Source organism: Eretmochelys imbricata, chromosome 5, assembly GCF_965152235.1.
Source record: "Eretmochelys imbricata isolate rEreImb1 chromosome 5, rEreImb1.hap1, whole genome shotgun sequence".
NCBI lineage: Eukaryota > Metazoa > Chordata > Testudines > Cheloniidae > Eretmochelys > Eretmochelys imbricata.
Genome location: NC_135576.1, coordinates 1,829,738 through 1,847,421, shown reverse-complemented (window position 1 = coordinate 1,847,421; position 17,684 = coordinate 1,829,738). Strand labels below are relative to the sequence as shown.

At 51.9% G+C, this 17,684-nt stretch overlaps 1 protein-coding gene across 1 annotated transcript in view; it reads left to right on the top strand.

Moving 5' to 3' along the window:
* LOC144264768 (phospholipid-transporting ATPase ID-like) overlaps positions 1-17,684 on the top strand; it is a 123,196-nt gene that overhangs the window by 84,354 nt on the left and 21,158 nt on the right. The window contains exons 14-22 of the mRNA XM_077816576.1: positions 818-861; positions 2,695-2,860; positions 5,054-5,242; positions 5,726-5,841; positions 8,115-8,279; positions 10,661-10,772; positions 13,323-13,428; positions 15,358-15,505; positions 16,906-17,089. Coding sequence (XP_077672702.1) covers positions 818-861; positions 2,695-2,860; positions 5,054-5,242; positions 5,726-5,841; positions 8,115-8,279; positions 10,661-10,772; positions 13,323-13,428; positions 15,358-15,505; positions 16,906-17,089 — 1,230 coding nt within the window. The remainder of the gene's footprint in view (positions 1-817; positions 862-2,694; positions 2,861-5,053; positions 5,243-5,725; positions 5,842-8,114; positions 8,280-10,660; positions 10,773-13,322; positions 13,429-15,357; positions 15,506-16,905; positions 17,090-17,684) is intronic.

Genomic DNA, 17,684 nt, shown 5'->3' with positions numbered 1-17,684 from the left:
GAACCACTGTGGCCAGGTGACTGTCCACGAGGAAAGGATGGATCAGTATTGCTATCTGGAGAGGGGAAGAAGGGGCTTTGCGTGTCTAGTATGACCCCAGACCTGTGCCCTGTCTCCAATGCCAGAGGGAAGAGGCCCTCGGAAAGATGGTATCAGTTATTTCCTGAAAGCATTTCCCTCTGCCAGCTGGCTTCCTCGGTGCTTGCTGGGTTCAGTTTGAGTCTTCATCCAGGTTCCTGTTCCCTTCACGAACCTGTCAGGTGCTTGGGTTTTCCATGTGCTCTTTAATCCCCGGGTCATATTGCAGGTAGGTTAACAGAGAAGCTGTTTGATCAAATCAGGTAGCTGCATGAAGGCTGGTGGCAATTATATCAGTATAGCCCTGCCTCTGAAAGAGCAGTAAAGCTAACCCAAACTCTGCCAGGGAAGCCCTTGACACCTGCCGAGAAAGTGGAAAAGTGTTTCACCCCTCTTGCTACAATGCTGAAGAATCCACTCTTAGCCTAGGGGACTTTCAGCAGTTTTTCAGTGTCTGCGATTGCTATTACTTACAGGGGTAGGAACAAGCAGGAGGCTGCTTATTACCCCCATGTTGCAGACTCCTGCTCTGGGCAGGGACAGTGGGAGAGAGCTTGCTCTGTTGTGCTTTTCATACTAAACAGCAAAGTCTCCTTCCTGGCCCAGCTTCCCACTCCCAAGGAATGTGCACGCTCAGCCTCACACTCTCAACTTTCAAGCTCTGTCAGCATCAAAGGCTCAAAGCTTGTGCACAGCTGCAGTTTGTGTGTGTGACTCGCTCTGTGTTTGTAAACTGCAGGTGACGTGTATGACATGGCTGGGCAGAGGACTGAGATCACTGAGGTATGTGGTTAGCTGCCAGCAGGTTCTGTGTACTCTGCCACCCTGTTGGTGTAGGCTCCAATGGACACATGCCATACCCCACCCAGGTATATAATGCACCCACACACCCACACACACACACCTAGCACCTACAGAGGGGAGCTAAGACTGCACCTTTTGAAAAACCCCGAACATTAGAGAGCCTGAAAATGAGCAGCGAGGATCCAGCCAGTTCCCACTCTCTCAGGCAGCAGAATGTGGAGGACTTATTTGTTGTGGAAGAAATGCCTATTTCTTGGCAAGCCACCACCCTGTGGGAGATCTGCCAGCCCCCCAGGGCAGCACAGTACCAGCAGGTCAGAGGTTTGACACTCACACGCATTGTGCTCTGGCTGGCTGAGCTCCGCTGCGCACATTAGTGCAGGGGATTTGCTCCGTTGGTAAGTGCCAAGTGTCATCTTGGGCTGGTCGAAACACTGGACTGGTTCTAGACGTGGGACTTCACTGGAGCTGGGGCAGGAATCCGCTCTGTGTGGCGTGTTCCCGCTCTGAAGCACCACGCGTTAAAACCCAAGCTGCTGGGCTGCTGGGTCCCACAAAGGGAGAGAGCGCCGTGCAGTGCGACTTTGTTTCAGAGATGGCCTGGGGTGGGGAGAATTTAAACTTTACATCGGGTTGCCGTCAGCTTTTTCCATGTGGGTTTCTCCCCTGCCCTGGGAGAACGTGGCGAGGGCACAGAGGACTCCCAGTCTTGCTCTCATTGGAATGAGCAGTCACACCCGGGAGCAGGGCCTGGGGCAGGGTGTCGGTGAAAGCATTCGGGTCAGTGAGTGGATGGCCTGCAAGAGCGATCCCCGTGACTTCAGGGAGAGGTTGTGGTAGGGGAACCCTATGAGCAGGGGGAGGAGGGAGGGGTCGTGTGGGGAGATCAGCGAGAGTCTGGGGAGGGAGGCATGGTGGGGGAAGCACCCTGAGGGGAAGGGGGAGCTGCAGGGAAGGGGAAGGGGGGGTCGCGGGGAGTTCACCATGCGGGAGGGAATCTCTTTCAGCGTGTGGGCAGATCATTGAGGGTGCAGGGCCAGGTAGGGCAATCGTGGGGATGAGAGATCGCTGAGTGCAGGGAGGGGAGGCATGGTAGGGGATGGCTGTGAGTGGTGGGGGCAGTCGTGGGGGAGGGGGATCCCCGCGAGTATGTGGGGGAAGGGCAGTCGTGGGGAGGGGGATCACCGCGAGTATGTGGGGGAAGGGCAGTCATGGGGAGGGGAATCACCGCGAGTATGTGGGGGAAGGGCAGTCGTGGGGAGGGGAATCCGCGAGTATGTGGGGGAAGGGCAGTCGTGGGGACGGGAATCACCGCAAGTATGTGGGGGAAGGGCAGTCGTGGGGGAGGGGGGATCCCCGCGAGTATGTGGGGGAAGGGCAGTCGTGGGGACGGGAATCACCGCAAGTATGTGGGGGAAGGGCAGTCGTGGGGGAGGGGGGATCCCCGCGAGTATGTGGGGGAAGGGCAGTCGTGGGGACGGGAATCACCGCAAGTATGTGGGGGAAGGGCAGTCGTGGGGGAGGGGGGATCCCCGCGAGTATGTGGGGGAAGGGCAGTCGTGGGGGAGGGGGGATCCCCGCGAGTATGTGGGGGAAGGGCAGTCGTGGGGGAGGGGGGATCCCCGCGAGTATGTGGGGGAAGGGCAGTCGGGGGTGAGAGGGGATCCCCGTGAGTATGTGGGGGAAGGGCAGTCGTGGGGGAGGGGGGATCCCCGCGAGTATGTGGGGGAAGGGCAGTCGGGGGGGTGGAGATCCCTGTGAGCGCGGCGAGGCAGCGAGCTGCCCAGCTGACCCTCAGCCTCACCTTTGCAGCACACAGAGAAGGTTGATTTCTCGTACAACCAACTGGCCGACCCAAAGTTTGTGTTCTACGACCACAGCCTAGTGGAAGCTGTGAAGCTGGACGATGCCGCGACACACAGATTTTTCCGGTTGCTCTCGCTGTGTCACACTGTGATGCCAGAAGAGAAGGAGGAAGGTGAGCACCGATGCGGCTGTCACGGCCTGTAACCTCATAGCAGTGTGCTGGGCTGTCATTTCTCTGCAGACGCTGCTACGGGGCCACTGGGAAATCATCTGCAGAGCCCGGCAAATCCGCACATATCTGCTTTACATCCGCGGATACGCACATCTGCAGAGGTGGTACGGTTGCCAACTTTCTAATCGCACAAAACTGAACACCCTTGCCCTGCCCCGCCCTGTCCCTGTGGCTCCACCCCTGCCCCACCCCTTCTCAGAGGCCCCGCCCCCCACTCACGCCATCCACCCTCCCTCCATCACTCGCTCTCCCTCACCCTCACCCTCATTCACTTTCACTGGGCTGGGGCAGGGGGTTGGGGTTCGGGGGGGGTGAGGGCTCCAGCTGGGGGAGCGGGCTCTGGGGTGGGGCCGGGGATGTGGGGTTTGGGGTGCCAGATGGGGCTCTGGGCTGGGGCCGAGGGGTTTGGAGTGCGGAGAGGGCTTGGCTGGGGCATGGGGTTGGGGTGTGGAATCTGGGAGGGACTTAGGGTGTGGGAAGGGGCTCTAACCTGGGGCAGGGGGTTGGGGTGCGGGAGGGGGTTTGGGGTTTGGGCTCCAGCTGGGAAGTGCTTATTTCAGGCGGCTCCCGGTTGGCAGCACAGTGGGGCTAAGGCAGGCTCCCTACCTGCCCTGGTTCTGCGTGGCTCCCAGAAGCAGCTGGCATGTCCAGCTCCTAGGCACAGGAGCAGCCAAGTGGTTCTGCATGGTGTGCGCTGCCCTCACCTGCAGGCACCACCCCTGCAGCTCCCATTGGCCACAGTTCCCAGCCAATGGGAGCTACGGAGTCAGTGCTCAGGGCAGAGGCTGGGGCAGTACACAGAGCCTCCCTGGCCATCCCTACACTTAGGAGCCAGACATGCTGGCCGCTTCCATGAGCCACATGGAGCCAGGGCAGGTAGGGAGCCTGCCTTAGCCCCACTGCACCGCTGACCAGACTTTTAAGGCCCGGTCTGCGTCGCTGACCAGAACCACCAGGGTCCCTTTTTGACCAGGCGTTCCAGTCGAAATCCAAATGCCTGGCAACCCTAAGATGTGGCTGTATTGTTTGCCATCTTTGTGGATGGCAGATTGGATGTGGATCCAAAGTTGTTTATCCACACAGGGCTCTAGAGCAGCCATTCTCTACTGGGGGTTCGTGGCCCTCTGGGGGGGCTGTGGTTTCAGGGGGTCCCCCCACAAAGCCCTGAGTCCCCAGGGGGCTGATGCCTGGAGCAGTGAGCCCTGGCATCTCCTTTGCGGAGCTCCAGGCTTCAGCTCCACGGGACTATGGACCCCCTGAAACTGGCTCACGGCCCCCCAGGGGGCCATAGATGCCTGGTTCAGAACTGCTGCTTTAGAGGGTGCTGGTGCGGATCAGATCCAAATTTTTGTATCCACACTGGGCTCTAATCATCCGAGTCAGCGTATAGTTGCTCATTAGCTGGCGTGGCTCTGCGGGTGCCTCGTGGGGAGAGGACCCCAGGAGACTCCCATGCCTTGTGGCCTGGAGTAAGGGCTGGCCATAGTACAGTAACTACTGCAAGGAGTGCAAAGGCTCTGCAAGCAGAGAGCTGCTGGTGGCACTGGCCCCACAGAGTCGATGGGAATAAAGCCAGGCACTGCGTCCTCCCTGCACCGGCCAGCAGAGCTCAGCTCATGCAAGGGGCAGTGCCTGCTGCATCCTGACAAATGGGGGCTCAGTAGTCATGCTAATCCCATGCTCCTGTCCCCCCAAATTCCATCTAGGGCAGAGTCTCATTGCCCTTCTGAGAGCTGTGCCAGTCCTGTCCTTTGGGATCTGAAGGACGGCAATACAGGTGCAGAGGGTACCTGGGGTGGTGAGGAAGCTGAGCAAAGGAAACGTTCCTGGCAGTGAGAGCCCTTGGGCTGCAGAAGTCTCCCAAGCAGAGGGAGATCCTTCCACTAGATGAGGCTAGGAACCTTGCACTGGCTCTGGGGAATGGATTCGATGGGACCTAATGGAGCTTCTCCGTCCCTAACGCATGTCAGTCTGTGGCCTGTGGAGGAGTGCATCTGTGTGCGGGTTTATGGCCAGACAGGAGGTGAGCAGTGGCTATAGAATGCCTCAGCCCTTGTGTTTGATTCACGTCGGGAGCAGGGTGATGAATCCAGGCCTGAGATGAACATACATTGTTTCTTTCTTGCATGGCAGGTAACCTGGTGTATCAGGCCCAGTCTCCGGACGAAGGAGCCCTGGTCACCGCGGCCCGAAACTTTGGCTTTGTATTTCGTGCTCGGACCCCCGAGACCATCACTGTGGTGGAAATGGGAGAAACAAAGGTCTATGAGCTCCTGGCTATTCTGGACTTCAACAACGTGCGCAAAAGGATGTCTGTCATCGGTGTGTTCCCATCACTTCCCTTCCACTTTTCTGCTCGTTTGGGCTCTCCGACTCATACTCCTTCTCCCAGGTCTCCTCTTCTGTGGCTATCCTTGCAAGGCGTCCAGATACTGCAGTGATTAAGGTGGTGTAAACGTACTGATAGAGTGGAAGTGACCAGGGACTGCCCAGGTCTTCAGTGGTAGCCTTCTCTTGGCATCTGGATATTAATGTCCTTGCGCCCCACCCATACATGCGACTACAGGCTTCAGCAGTGCATCTGCTCAAATCACCGGGGAGCAATGCGTGTTGGGCCTGCAGTCTGTGCCACCACACCTCCGTATTACAGATGGGCGTGGCTGCATTCTCCTCCATTCTGTGCAGAGCAGGGGTGACCCTCACCCCTGGTGGGCCGAGTTTGGATGTCTCTGCACACACTTGATGTGATGGCTGCCAAATGCTGTAGTCTGGGTTTTGCAGAACTTTTGTTCCCATTGCTTTTAGTGCGAAGTCCGGAGGGTGACCTGACCTTGTATTGCAAGGGCGCTGACACCATTGTCTATGAACTGCTGGATTCTTCCTGTGGACCCCTCCAGGAAGAGACCATGGAACACCTGAATGTAAGTCCCCTTGCAGGGGAGCCCCTCTGTAGATAACGGGCAGGGTGGGAGTCCCTTGTTCTCTGTGAGCGGCTCTGATGTCACCATTGGAGCTGGAAATGGAACCAACACTGAGGATGGAAAGTGGATGATCTCTAAAGCATCCCTAAGGGCATCTCCCTGGGAGATCGGCAAATACTGTGTAACTTACCATGGAAAGGAAAGAGTTATTCTGTAAAGACTCAGGGGGCCATTGCCTGAAAAACACATTCATCGGGTCCCTACATTTAGTTGTGGTTTGGAGTCTGGATAGTTCAGGCAGTTGGTAACAGGCTACTGAGCCTTTCATCTTTCTAAATACAACCCAGGGCAGCAGTAACCTCAGATCTGACCGTTGCTCTTGTTTTTGTGTCTTTTCCTAGTTGCTCTTCAAATTCTTTTCTGCTCTACCTAATTATACTTTTACACTTGACTTGCCAGAGTTGATGTTCCTTACTATTTTCCTCAGTGGTATTTGACTTCCAATTTTTAAAAGGTGTCTTTTATCTCTAACCACCTCTTTCACTCTGTTGTTTAGTCATGGGGGCATTTTTCTTTGAGGTATACACAGAGTTTGAGCCTCTATTTTGCTGTTTTTAAAAGTTTCCATGCAGCTTCCAGGCATTTCACTCTTGTGACTGTCCTTTTAACTTCCGTTTAACGAGCCTCCTTTTTGTGTAGTTCCCCTTTTTGAAGTTAAATGCTACCGTAGTGGGTTTCTTTGGCAATTTTTCCCCTACAAGGAAGTTAAATTTAGTTACATTATGGTCACAGTGACTTAGCTGTTCAGCTATAAACACCTCTTGGATCAGACGCTGTGCTCTACTTAGGACTAAATCAAGAATTGCCTCTCCCCTTGTGGGTTCCAGGACTAGCTGCTCTAAGAAGCCGTCATTAATGGTGTCTAGAAATTTCATCTCTGCCTCCCGTCCTGAGGTGACATGTTCTTAATGAATATGAGGATAGTTGACATGTCCCATTTTTATTTGGTTTTCTGTTTTTGTAGCCTCCCTAATCTCCCTGAGCATTTCACAATCACTGTCACCATCCTGGTCAGGTGGTGGATAGTACATTTCCACTGTTATACTCTGATTTTTGGAGCGTGGCGTTTCTATCTGTAGAGATTCTGTGGTACAGTTTGATTCAATTAAAATTCTTACTACGTTTGACTCTACGCTTTTTTCCACATATACGGCCACTCCCACACCCCCACCTGTGTGGCCTACTCTGTCATTCCTGTATATTTTGTACCCTGGTATTATCATGTCCCACTGATTATCATCATTCCAAGTTTCCGTGATGCCTGTTATGTCTATATCCTCAGTTAATACCCGGCACTCAGGTTCACCCATCTTAGTATTTAGAATTCTTGCATTTGTATATAAGATACAATTAACAAGATAATATTATCTATCGGGGCCTATGCTTATCCCCCAGATGACACTGGCTTTTGCTGGTGCAGTGCAGAACCCAGGGCCCCAGGTAGTGGAAAGTCCACCAGGAGGGGTTACGCTGGCCCAGACGGCCTGCAGCGAGATAGCAGAGTGAAGTCCCAGCACAGGAAGACAGCAGGCCAGGGCGGGAGGAGGAGATGCTGAGGATGCAGCACATTCCATAGGTAGCTGCAGCTGAAAGCTGCCCTCCCCCAGTGGAACCCACAGGAGGAGGAGGGTGGCTCTATCACTGTCCTCCTCGAGGGAGAATCTGAGCTTTCCAAAAGGGAACCTTGTTGCTGGGCTGGTTACAACAAGCGTTGGGATCCAGATTTTCAGTCACTCACGCTGTGAAGGTGCAGATGTGATTGCTTGTTGAAATCGTGCATGCAATGACTGGTGTTCAATGCAAAGAAAGCATGCAGTCACATCAACAGTTCTGCCAAGCAATTGCATGGGCACAATTCTGAATGTCTGGGAGTAGCTCTTTTCTGTGTGTTTTACACGGGCCTCATACAAATACCAGTGACATAGATGCATTGATAATGGAAAACTGTAGAGTCAAAGTGTAGGAAAACCCTTTGGATTTGGTCTTGTATAGGCAATAGACTGCAGTTAAAAATGGATCTGTACAAGAGTAGAGCTGGATTTCCAGGTGCTGGTGAGTTTAAAGTGTTAAATGCAACTTTTCGTCCTATTCATTGCAGAAGTTGGGTTGGCATCTTTCGGGTGAGAGGGTGTTTGTAAATAGCGCTCCTTGCAGATCAAGCTAGAAGAGTGTTCCACCGCCTGGACCTCACCTATTCCACCCATGTCTTGCAGGAGTTTGCAGGTGAAGGCTTGAGGACTCTGGTTGTGGCCTATAAAAACCTGCAGGAGGACTACTTTGAGGAGTGGGACAAACGTCACCATGAAGCAAGCACTGCCCTGGATGGACGGGAAGAGAAGTTATCTGAGTTATACGAAGAGATTGAAAAAGACTTAATGGTTGGTCTTTCATGGAATTTGGGTCAAGCTGTGGGCAGGCAGCCGGGAAGTTGGTTCATCAGTAAGCAGATCGCTATGACTTTACATGGGTTGTGTAACTAAAATGGGTAGATCATGGCAGACCTGGGTTTTCACTGATGCCTTGGTGGGCACCCAGTAGCTGTCTGGGAACAGTTTTATATTAACTTGCGTAGGTGTCTGGTTAGCTGACTTTTCGTGGGTGAACACACGAGAGCTGGATGGAGGTGACTCTGGCACAGATATTTCACAGCTGCCCCTTGTATGTTCAAGTAGTTGAACGATTATTCTCCTGACTTCTAAATGACGAGCTGTAACAGCCCTATCCTGAGTAGCTCCTGGGTCCCTCTGCATTTCTGGAGGAGCCTTTACCTGTTCTGTCAGTCTGGGAGGAGAGAGGGGTGTCCACAGAACAGTTTGTGTCAGCTTGAAGTGAATGAAAGCAATGACTAAACTGTGATCTGCAAGCAGGCTCCTCCTGTGACTGCTGCTGCTGCTTTTGAATGCCCCTGGGGTTCACCGGCACGTGCTACCTGTAGGGACTGAATGAAGAGAAGGTACATGCCCTATCTGAATGGAAGCGATGCAGCTTATGCAATCACAGCAGCTCTTACGAAATCTTGGAAACTCTACAGCTGCTTCGTCACGCTCTCTGAGAAGGTTTCTGTTTCCTGTGGGCCTGTGTGTGCACCCTGGAGGAAAGGACTTTATTTGCAGGAAGGAACTGGGGGAGGGATAGCCCAGTCGTGAGAGAGAAAAAGGAGAATCTGGTGTGGGGGATGCTGGCAGGGAGGCCATGAGGAAGTAGGAGGGTCCTGGGTCATGCAGTCTTATGATCCTGCTGAGAGCTGAGGACAGGAGGTTTTCTGTGCAGTGTCAGGGGCCTGCAGAAGGAGCCAGGAGGCAGTAGGGGGAGGTAATGATGGAGAGTGGGGATGGAACGTGGTTAAGTTCAGAGATTTTAATAACACACGTGTTCAGCTTCATGCTGATTGTATTCAAAGCAAAGAAAAGAGTCATGGAAAGGAAGCTGCTCCCCTCCCCCTTCCACGGTTTGTACACCAGATCTGAGCAGGCAGGCAAAGGCCAGCAGAACTCCTGACAAGGCCCATGGGTTTTCCCCACTGTCCATGCACAGTACCAGATACCAGAGCTCCATGGTGCTTCACTACAGTTACGGAGAGAGCATGGCCACGGGAGAGCTCAGGCCTTCGTCCCAGGGCCCTGTAGCCTCAGTGTGTTCGGAATTCATGAGCATCGTGTGCGCTCTATTGAGCGCTGCTTGGGGAGGACTGAAACGCTTCCAGACCAGATTCAAAAGGTGGCGGAGGGCTTGCAGCTGCCTGGGTGTGAGAGACTTTGACGTTACATCTACGACAGCCCTGGGTGACTCAGCCTCAGGCTGCTGTTGCACGCAGTGCGTCAGAGCAGACCTCGCTCTATTCTGTGACAATCAAGAGTTGTTTAGTCTTTTTCATCTTTTCTTTTCCATTCCATGCTTCCCTCACCCGATCACTCACTAGCCAGCTGGTTATGAATACATCGTTAGGCCGCAAGGGATCTGGAGCAAGCCCCACATGTAACTGACTTAATAAGGTGTGGTTCAGAGATCCAGGTACCTGTCAGGATGGGTCACAGCTCTGCATTCTGGAAAGGCGCGCGGGCTTGCTGTTACATTGTCTCTGATTCCAAGGAAGGATCCAAGAACAGCTGACGGAGCAGATGTCTGCTGTTCAGGATAGCAGAGGTCTCTCAAACATAGCTTAGGAGATTTTAATCCTGAAGTCCCAGTCAGACCCAGGCACTGGCTCAGAGCCTGAGACCTGAACTCTGAGCCTACCCCAACAGCAGGTAGAAAGCTCAGTGATAGGCTCTGCCTAAAAACCTCAGCTAGAAGCTAGAGCCGAAATCTCATTTACATCTGATCACCACCTTCCTGGGCCCATGTGTCACCAATATTTGAGGTCAGTGGTTGTTGCCAACAAGTAGGGAAAGAGACTCTTAAAACTGTTTGTGCCCTGACACATCCATGTGGACAATAGTCCCGTCTGTAAGGTACCACGCTGCGCTGCGGCAAGTGCAGGGCGGGTGGAGAAAGAGAACGGCCTCCAGTCCTGTAAGCAGGTACCTGAGCGCTTTATGCACGCACACGGGCCAGCCGGCTCAGCGGGATGACTCACATGCACGAGGGTTTGTGGGATTAGGCCCACAATAACGTGTACGATAAATAGAGCCGAGTGGAATCAAGCCTGGGCTGAGCCCCACGCCCTGTGTGTGCGGCCAGAAGGACGGAGCAGAAGTGACTGCGCTCTCCTCTAGTGCTGACCACTGGGGAGCTCACACATTTCCCTCTGTCTTTGAAGCTGCTAGGTGCCACGGCTATTGAGGACAAGTTACAAGATGGAGTCCCCCAGACAATTGAAACCCTGACCAAAGCCCACATTAAAATCTGGGTTCTGACTGGAGACAAGCAAGGTAAAGGGGATGGTCTGGGACAGACACACACGGCTTTGGGCTGCTGCCTCTGACTTTCCTTTCCTTTCCTATGGATAGGCTGTTCCCTCCATTGCCTGCATCCTGATTCTGCCTCCTTTTGAGCACCGAGGAGAGGGCCGATCCTGAGGGCCATGCTCAGTGTTTACTCCGGCAAAACTCCACGGGTCTGAATGGTCAGGCCTAGTGCGAGTCCTGAGGCTGTGGGCACTCTGGAGGGTGGGAGCAATAGACACAGTCCTCGGGAAAGGAGCCGACACACGCACACCTACCTGCCCTGGTGACAGAGGAGAGGGAGGAGTCACTTGAAGATTCCCAGCCCTGTCTGATCTGGTGAAAGGGAATGGAAAGACCCAGTCCTGCTTTCCTGAAGACAGGGACTTGGTGTTAGATCTGATCTTTGTTAGCACCATGATTAGTGATCAGGAATGGTGGAATGGGGGTGGGGGAGGAGAGCCCACAGCATGTCACAGAAATTTGCAGAAAGCACTCAGTGGGGAAGGGTTGTGGTCACAGAGAATAAATTCCTGCAGCTGTCAGGCTGTCTGGAATGGCTCACAAAGGTGGGTGCCAACCTCAGGGCAGACTGTTACAAACGGGCACAAACCCCACACTGGTTGCGTGTTCTGTCCTTAGATTTCGCCAACCAGTTACCAAGTGTGAACTCCTCAGGCACCACAACAGCCTAACCATGGAGTCACAGACAGCCCTCTTGGGCACTCAGGTCTGCCTTGCCACCCAGGGGAGCCTGCCCTTGTGATAGATGGTCCCTTACTCCAAAAATCACAGCACTATTCAGGTTACTCCCAATCCCAAAGGACCAGCCACTTCCCCCATGTCAATGGTAACTTAGATCTCTCACCAAAGACAGCACTTGTAGCCAATCCTGTTATAAACTAACTAAAGGTTTATTAACTAGGAAAAAGAAAGGAGAGTTGTTTGCAAGGTTAAAGCAGGTAACATATGCACAGAAATGATTTACAGTCCTAAGCTTGGTTGACACTACACACTTACTTGGTATAATTGTGTCGCTCAGTGGTATGAAAAATCCACCCCCCTGAGTGATGTAGTTACGCTGACCTTACCCTGCAGTGTAGACAGCGCTGGGTCAGCGGGAGATGCTCTCCTGCCGGCATAGCTACTGCCTCTCATGGAGGTGGAGTTAAGCTGGTGGGAGAGCTCTCTCACTGGCTTAGAGCGTCTTCACCAGACACGCTACAAGTGCGCAGTGCGCCAATGTAAATTCATAGGGTATATGGGTAAATCCAGCCCTTAGCTTCCAAAAAGCAGCAGGAGCTGCTGTAATGTGCAAGCTCTATATGTCCTTTAGGGGTAACCCAGGCTAAGCAGCCAGGGGATCCCTTGTTTATGCTTAGAAATACTGCCTTCTCCAAATGCCAAGCAGCCTGGTGATACAGAGCCTTCCCCCATAGTTCATACTATAAGGGGACATGGGTTTGCGTACTTCATGGGTGTGGGGGAGCAATCCACAAAGTCTCCTGTCCACTGACGTTCCCCAGTGGTTCATCTGGTGTCTATGAGTGTCCTTCTGTTGGGCAGGGGACACCCCTAGTGGTTCACTGGTATGTCACACTTGGTAATGCTCCTCTCCTGCCTGGGGGGTTTCCAGTGTCATAGTTCTGGAACACTTCTGTAGTTACCCCTGTTCCCTGTAGCATGGGGCACAGCTATTACCAGTGAGATCAACGCCCGCAGCAACTCGCACACGGTTCATAAAGGTCAAACACGACACGCTTTCTTAGAACCGTAACATCTGTTTTAGCAATGCTAGCATGCAGGTGAGCCACATGGGTTTCCAGCTGGGCGTTTGTCAGTGTTTTCAGAGAGGCCTAGTGGCCTTGGCATGAGCTGGTACCTGGTCTGCCAACCTGAGAGCAGCATTTTTCTGTGGAGCTTCATTTTCCCAAGAACTAAACAACGAATGGAACCACACAACCTGTAGCTGCCTCTCTGGTCCTCATGACCTCCCCACCTGCATCTGGAGAGCTGGAGAGAACGTTTCTATTATGCCTTTCTTCCCCAAAGAGGCCAAATGGCTTTTTGGACACGGGCCAGATCCTTAGGTGGTATAAATTGACATTGTTCCTTTGATGTCAGCAAGCTCAGGATTCGGCCCTTTTTACCTTCAGTCCTGCTGAAATCCAGCCAGTTCTCGGGTACAGGGCTGAAGGCAGCGTGTTGCAAAGCAGTGCAGGCAGGACAAATGCCATTCAGGGACACGGGCAAAGGGCCCTGGTCTCCTCAGAAGTGCCTTTGTATCATCAGGGTCCATGCACAGCAGGTGACCCACATGCAGTAAATTGCATGGGAAAGTCAGTGCATCCACTTCAGCAGCAGGAAGAGCTGAGTCTCTTGTGCCGAGATGTCAGTCTCTGTGACCCTAGGAAGCCTGGTCTCTGATGAGATGCACAGTACTCGTCAGTCATGGAAATGGCCCAAGGAGAGCGCAGGGTGGCTGGGTAACCGATATCATTCCTGTCTGAGTCTGAATGAAATTGTTGATTTTTTCAGAGACTGCCGTGAATATTGGCTACTCCTGCAATATGCTGCATGATGACATGAAGGACGTTTTCATTATTGAAGGCAACAGCTCTGAGGACGTGTTAGATGAACTCAGGTAAAGAGCCAGATTGTGCATCGCCACGTGGTATGTTTAGCATAGAGAACTGGAGGGTGTTTGTGCCATTCTAGCCTTCTGTCTTCATAGGATCATAGACATGTAGGACAGTAACAAGGGACCTCGATAGGCCATCTAGTCCAGTCCCATGCACTGCGGCAGGACTGTGTATTATCTAGACCATCCCTGAGAGGTGTTTTTCTAAGCTGCTCTTAAATGCCTCCATTGACGGGGATTCCACAACTTCCCTAGGCAATTTGTTCCAGTGCCTAACCACCCTGATGTCTAACTTAAATTTCCCTTGCTGCAATTTACGTCCATTGCTTCCCGTCCTTTCCTCAGTGGATAAGTATGTACTTGAAGGCTGTTATCATGTGGCGCCTTAGTCTTCTGCTCTCCAGACTAAACAAACCCAATGTTTTCAATCTTCCCTCACAGGCCGTGTTTTCTAGACCATTATTCCTTGTTGTTGCTTTTCTCTGGGCTTTCTCCGATTTGTCCACATCTTTCATCTAACACAGTTCACCAAAAGTGAACTTTAACTCTAGACTGGCTGTCTCTGAAAGGTCCGCCCTAATTCAGCCAGCAGAGATGGGCTTGATGCAGGAATCATGGAGTGAAATTCTGTGGCCTGTGCTATGCATGTCTGACTAGAGGATTATGAATGGTCCATTCTGGCCCTAAAATTGATGTAAAAAAGGACAGTGGTGACCACTCTGGATCGTCGTGGTTCAGAGGGTCTGGGGCCATGGTGCCTTCAGTTGTGGACATAAAGTGGTTCTTGCTACACCAACAGGTCATAGAGTCATAGACTTTAAGGTCAGAAAGGACCATTATGATCGTCTAGTCTGACCTCCTGCACAACGCAAGACACAGAATCTCACCCACCCACTCCTGTAATAAACCCCTAACTTTTGTCTGATCTATTGAAGTCCTCAAATCATGGTTTAAAGACTTCAAGGTGCGGAGAATCCTCCAGCAAGTGACCTGTGCCCCACGCTGCAGAGGAAGGTGAAAAACCCCCAGGGTTTCTGCCAGTCTGCCCTGGAGGAAAATTCCTTCCCGACCCCAAATATGGCAATCAGCTAAACCCTGAGCATGTGGGCAAGACTCACCAGCCAGACACCCAGGAAAGAATTGTCTGTAGTAACTCAGATCCCACCCCATCTAACGTCCCATCACAGGCCATTGGGCATAGTTACTACTAATAGCCTAATTTTTGGCAATTAATTGTTCTTTGACTATCCCATCATACCATCCCCTCCACAAACTTATCAAGCTCAGTCTTGAAGCCAGATATGTCTTTTGGCCCCACTGCTCCCCTTGGAAGGCTGTTCCAGAACTTCACTCCTCTGATGGTTAGAAACCTTTGTCTAATTTCAAGTCTAAACTTCCAAGGTCATCCTTTTTTCTGGTCCCGTAGCTGGATGCTTTGCTCAGCTCGTCCATAGGGAGGAGCCAGTCTGTTCTTCATGTCTGATCCTAAGCTGATGATGGGGGCGTTGGTGGGGGGCCGGTGTCTCAGAAGGCACTGCCTGATGGGAGGGGTAAGGATGGTTTGAAGCCACCTTTGTGCCTCATGGATTCTGCCTGCTCCAGAGGCCAGGACAAGCTCCAGGGGCTGCTATAACTTCCAGTGGTCATCCCACAGCTTCCTACAGGCTGCTTTGCATCCCAGTCCCAGCTAGCCTCGAGGCCAGGCGCTTCAGGGGCAGGGAATCCTAGGGCTCCATATCCTCGCCATACACTGCTCTGTCACTAGAGGAATTCTCCGAGGGCTACTCCAGCCCTGTATGCTGCCAGAGTCCTTCAAACCCTCTGCAAGAAGAATGATACTAACAAGGGGGAACATGTTTTTCTTTAAAAAACCTGGGTTTAAGAAAATAACATACATTTGTTTCTGTATTTTTAATGACTGATCCTTTTAAGGACTGCAAGGAAGAAAATGAATCCGGATTCCTTCCTGGACAGTGATGAAATTAACATCAAGTTTATAAACCCTTCCACGAAGTCAAGGATCTTACCTGAAGAGCAAGCGAATGGGGTGTATGGCCTGGTTATTAACGGCCATAGTTTGGTAAGGATGGCTTGGTGAGCCTGCTGCCACCAGGCTTGTCAAAGAGTTGGCGGCGGTTCCCTGGAAAACCTGACTCTTAGTGTGCAGGAAAGCCGCTAGCTTTTCTCACGCGGAACCTGGAGCCTGGACCAGCTCCATGAGAGTGGTGACAGAGTCCCAGTGTTGCCACATTCACATCTGTGATCCTGTGTAAACAAAAATATCAACAGCGAGTGGAGAGCAGCACCATGTTTGTTATGGCTAAACGCACAGCATTACATGACACATTGATTTGTGTGCATGGAGGGACATTACCGAGGCTTGCATATAATATTTTGTTAGATGAGGTTTTTGTGCATTGAGGTTGTTTTGGAAAGTGGTAAAAACTATTGCTCTCCATAGCACGGTAAAACCGAATCACGAAAAGGTCTCTCCAGCTGAGCAAGCCTGCCTGCTGCTGATGGGAGGGACGCGGGGGTGTGGGTGACTCACACGGCTTACTGTTTTTGGAATAAAGGAAATCTGGGCTGCTGATTTGCTGCCTTAAGTGGAAAGGGCAGCTGGCCTGCTGTATGGCTCTGGGGAGGAGGGAGTCATGCGGATTCCCTCCATGAATGTCTGCAGAGAAGACATCAAAGCACAAGAAGCACATTCTGTAAGAAATGTGAAAGGGCAGAAATGTGTCCCTACCTGCCAGGCAGTGTCGGAGGGATGAGTTTCTGAGCAGACGTCCAGTTATCTTTGTTGATTTCAGGAATGGAAATAACACATCCTAATAAAGTAAAAGGTCAACACTGGGAAGGAAGATTTATTTTGTTTGTCTTTTTCTTATGACCAGTTCTAGTAGCCTTTTTTAAAGCACTCCCAAATTGTAAATCAGCCCATCTGGGATGTAGTTTTGTTTGGGGGTTTTTTGGAGGCAGGGGGCTTGGAGCCTGTAGATCAGCCAGATGAATTTTACATGGGTCCCAGATTTGGCAGGAAAGGGAATTATGGAGGGTCCATTGAGGAATGCTCGTGGGAGTTGATTAATTGTAAGTTACAGCATGTTTATAATTGTAATAGAAAGTCAGTGCTGCAGGGTCTTCTCAGAATACAAACCTCTACTCTCACCTTAGGAACTAAGCCAGAAGGAGTGAGCAGAGACCCACCCACCAAGGTCAAGAGGGCAAACTCCGCTAGTGTCACTGCTAATAATGAAAAGGGGGATCTTTGGTGATAGAGGCAGGTGTCGTTGCTGCTCTGAAATCTCATCCCAGCTCTTATTCTTGGCCTAGTAGCTCCTTTGGGCATCATGACTCACAGGCACTGTCTCTGACACCATGGGTTAGTTATTCTTCCTCCTGCTGGTTCCGTGGTTTGGGCTGGCGCTGTATCTGGACTGACCTCACTTTCATAGCATGTTCTCCTCCGCTCCACAGGCTTACGCACTAGAAGGGAACTTGGAGCTCGAGCTGGTGCGAACAGCCAGCATGTGCAAAGTGGTGATCTGCTGCCGGGTGACCCCCCTGCAGAAAGCCCAGGTGGTGGAGCTGGTGAAGAAGTACAAGAAGGCCGTGACCCTGGCGATCGGTGATGGGGCAAACGATGTCAGCATGATCAAAAGTAAGTAGAGGCAGCCCTGCCCAGCTGTCTCCTGGTGTGTTCTTCCTTCCTGGCACACACCAGTGCCCATGCTGCAAGAAGCATAGGAGCTGCTCTGCTAGTGTGAGGCTTTCTAATCTGGAACTTGTCCTGGATCCAGATTCTTCGGTGCCATGGTCACATCACTGCTACCAGCAGCCAGAGCTATCAGACAGTCTCAAAGGCAGTCACTTTCATATCTTCATACATCTGTCTCTCTGCACATCCCTCTGTTTGGAGTCAAAGTAGACCTTGGTCAATAAAATTGTACCTTCATCCCTGCTAGGCAGCATGGGGTCTTTGAAATCTGGATGTATTCCAGACCTACAAACTTTCCTGCAGGGCTCAGATTCCTTACTGGTGCATCTTAGCGATAGCTTTCACACCAGACTGAGGCCTCAGCAGGGTTCTTCCTAACTCCATTACCTTGTCTTTACATGAGGATCACCCGAGTCACAATGTCCCAGTGCTTTTTAGATACCTTATTTCATTAGGCAGGGAAAGAACATGCCCTCCAGGGAGTTTGCCAGGTCACCTTCCTGCCAAGTGCAGTATTAGTTCTCAAGGAGAGAAAAGA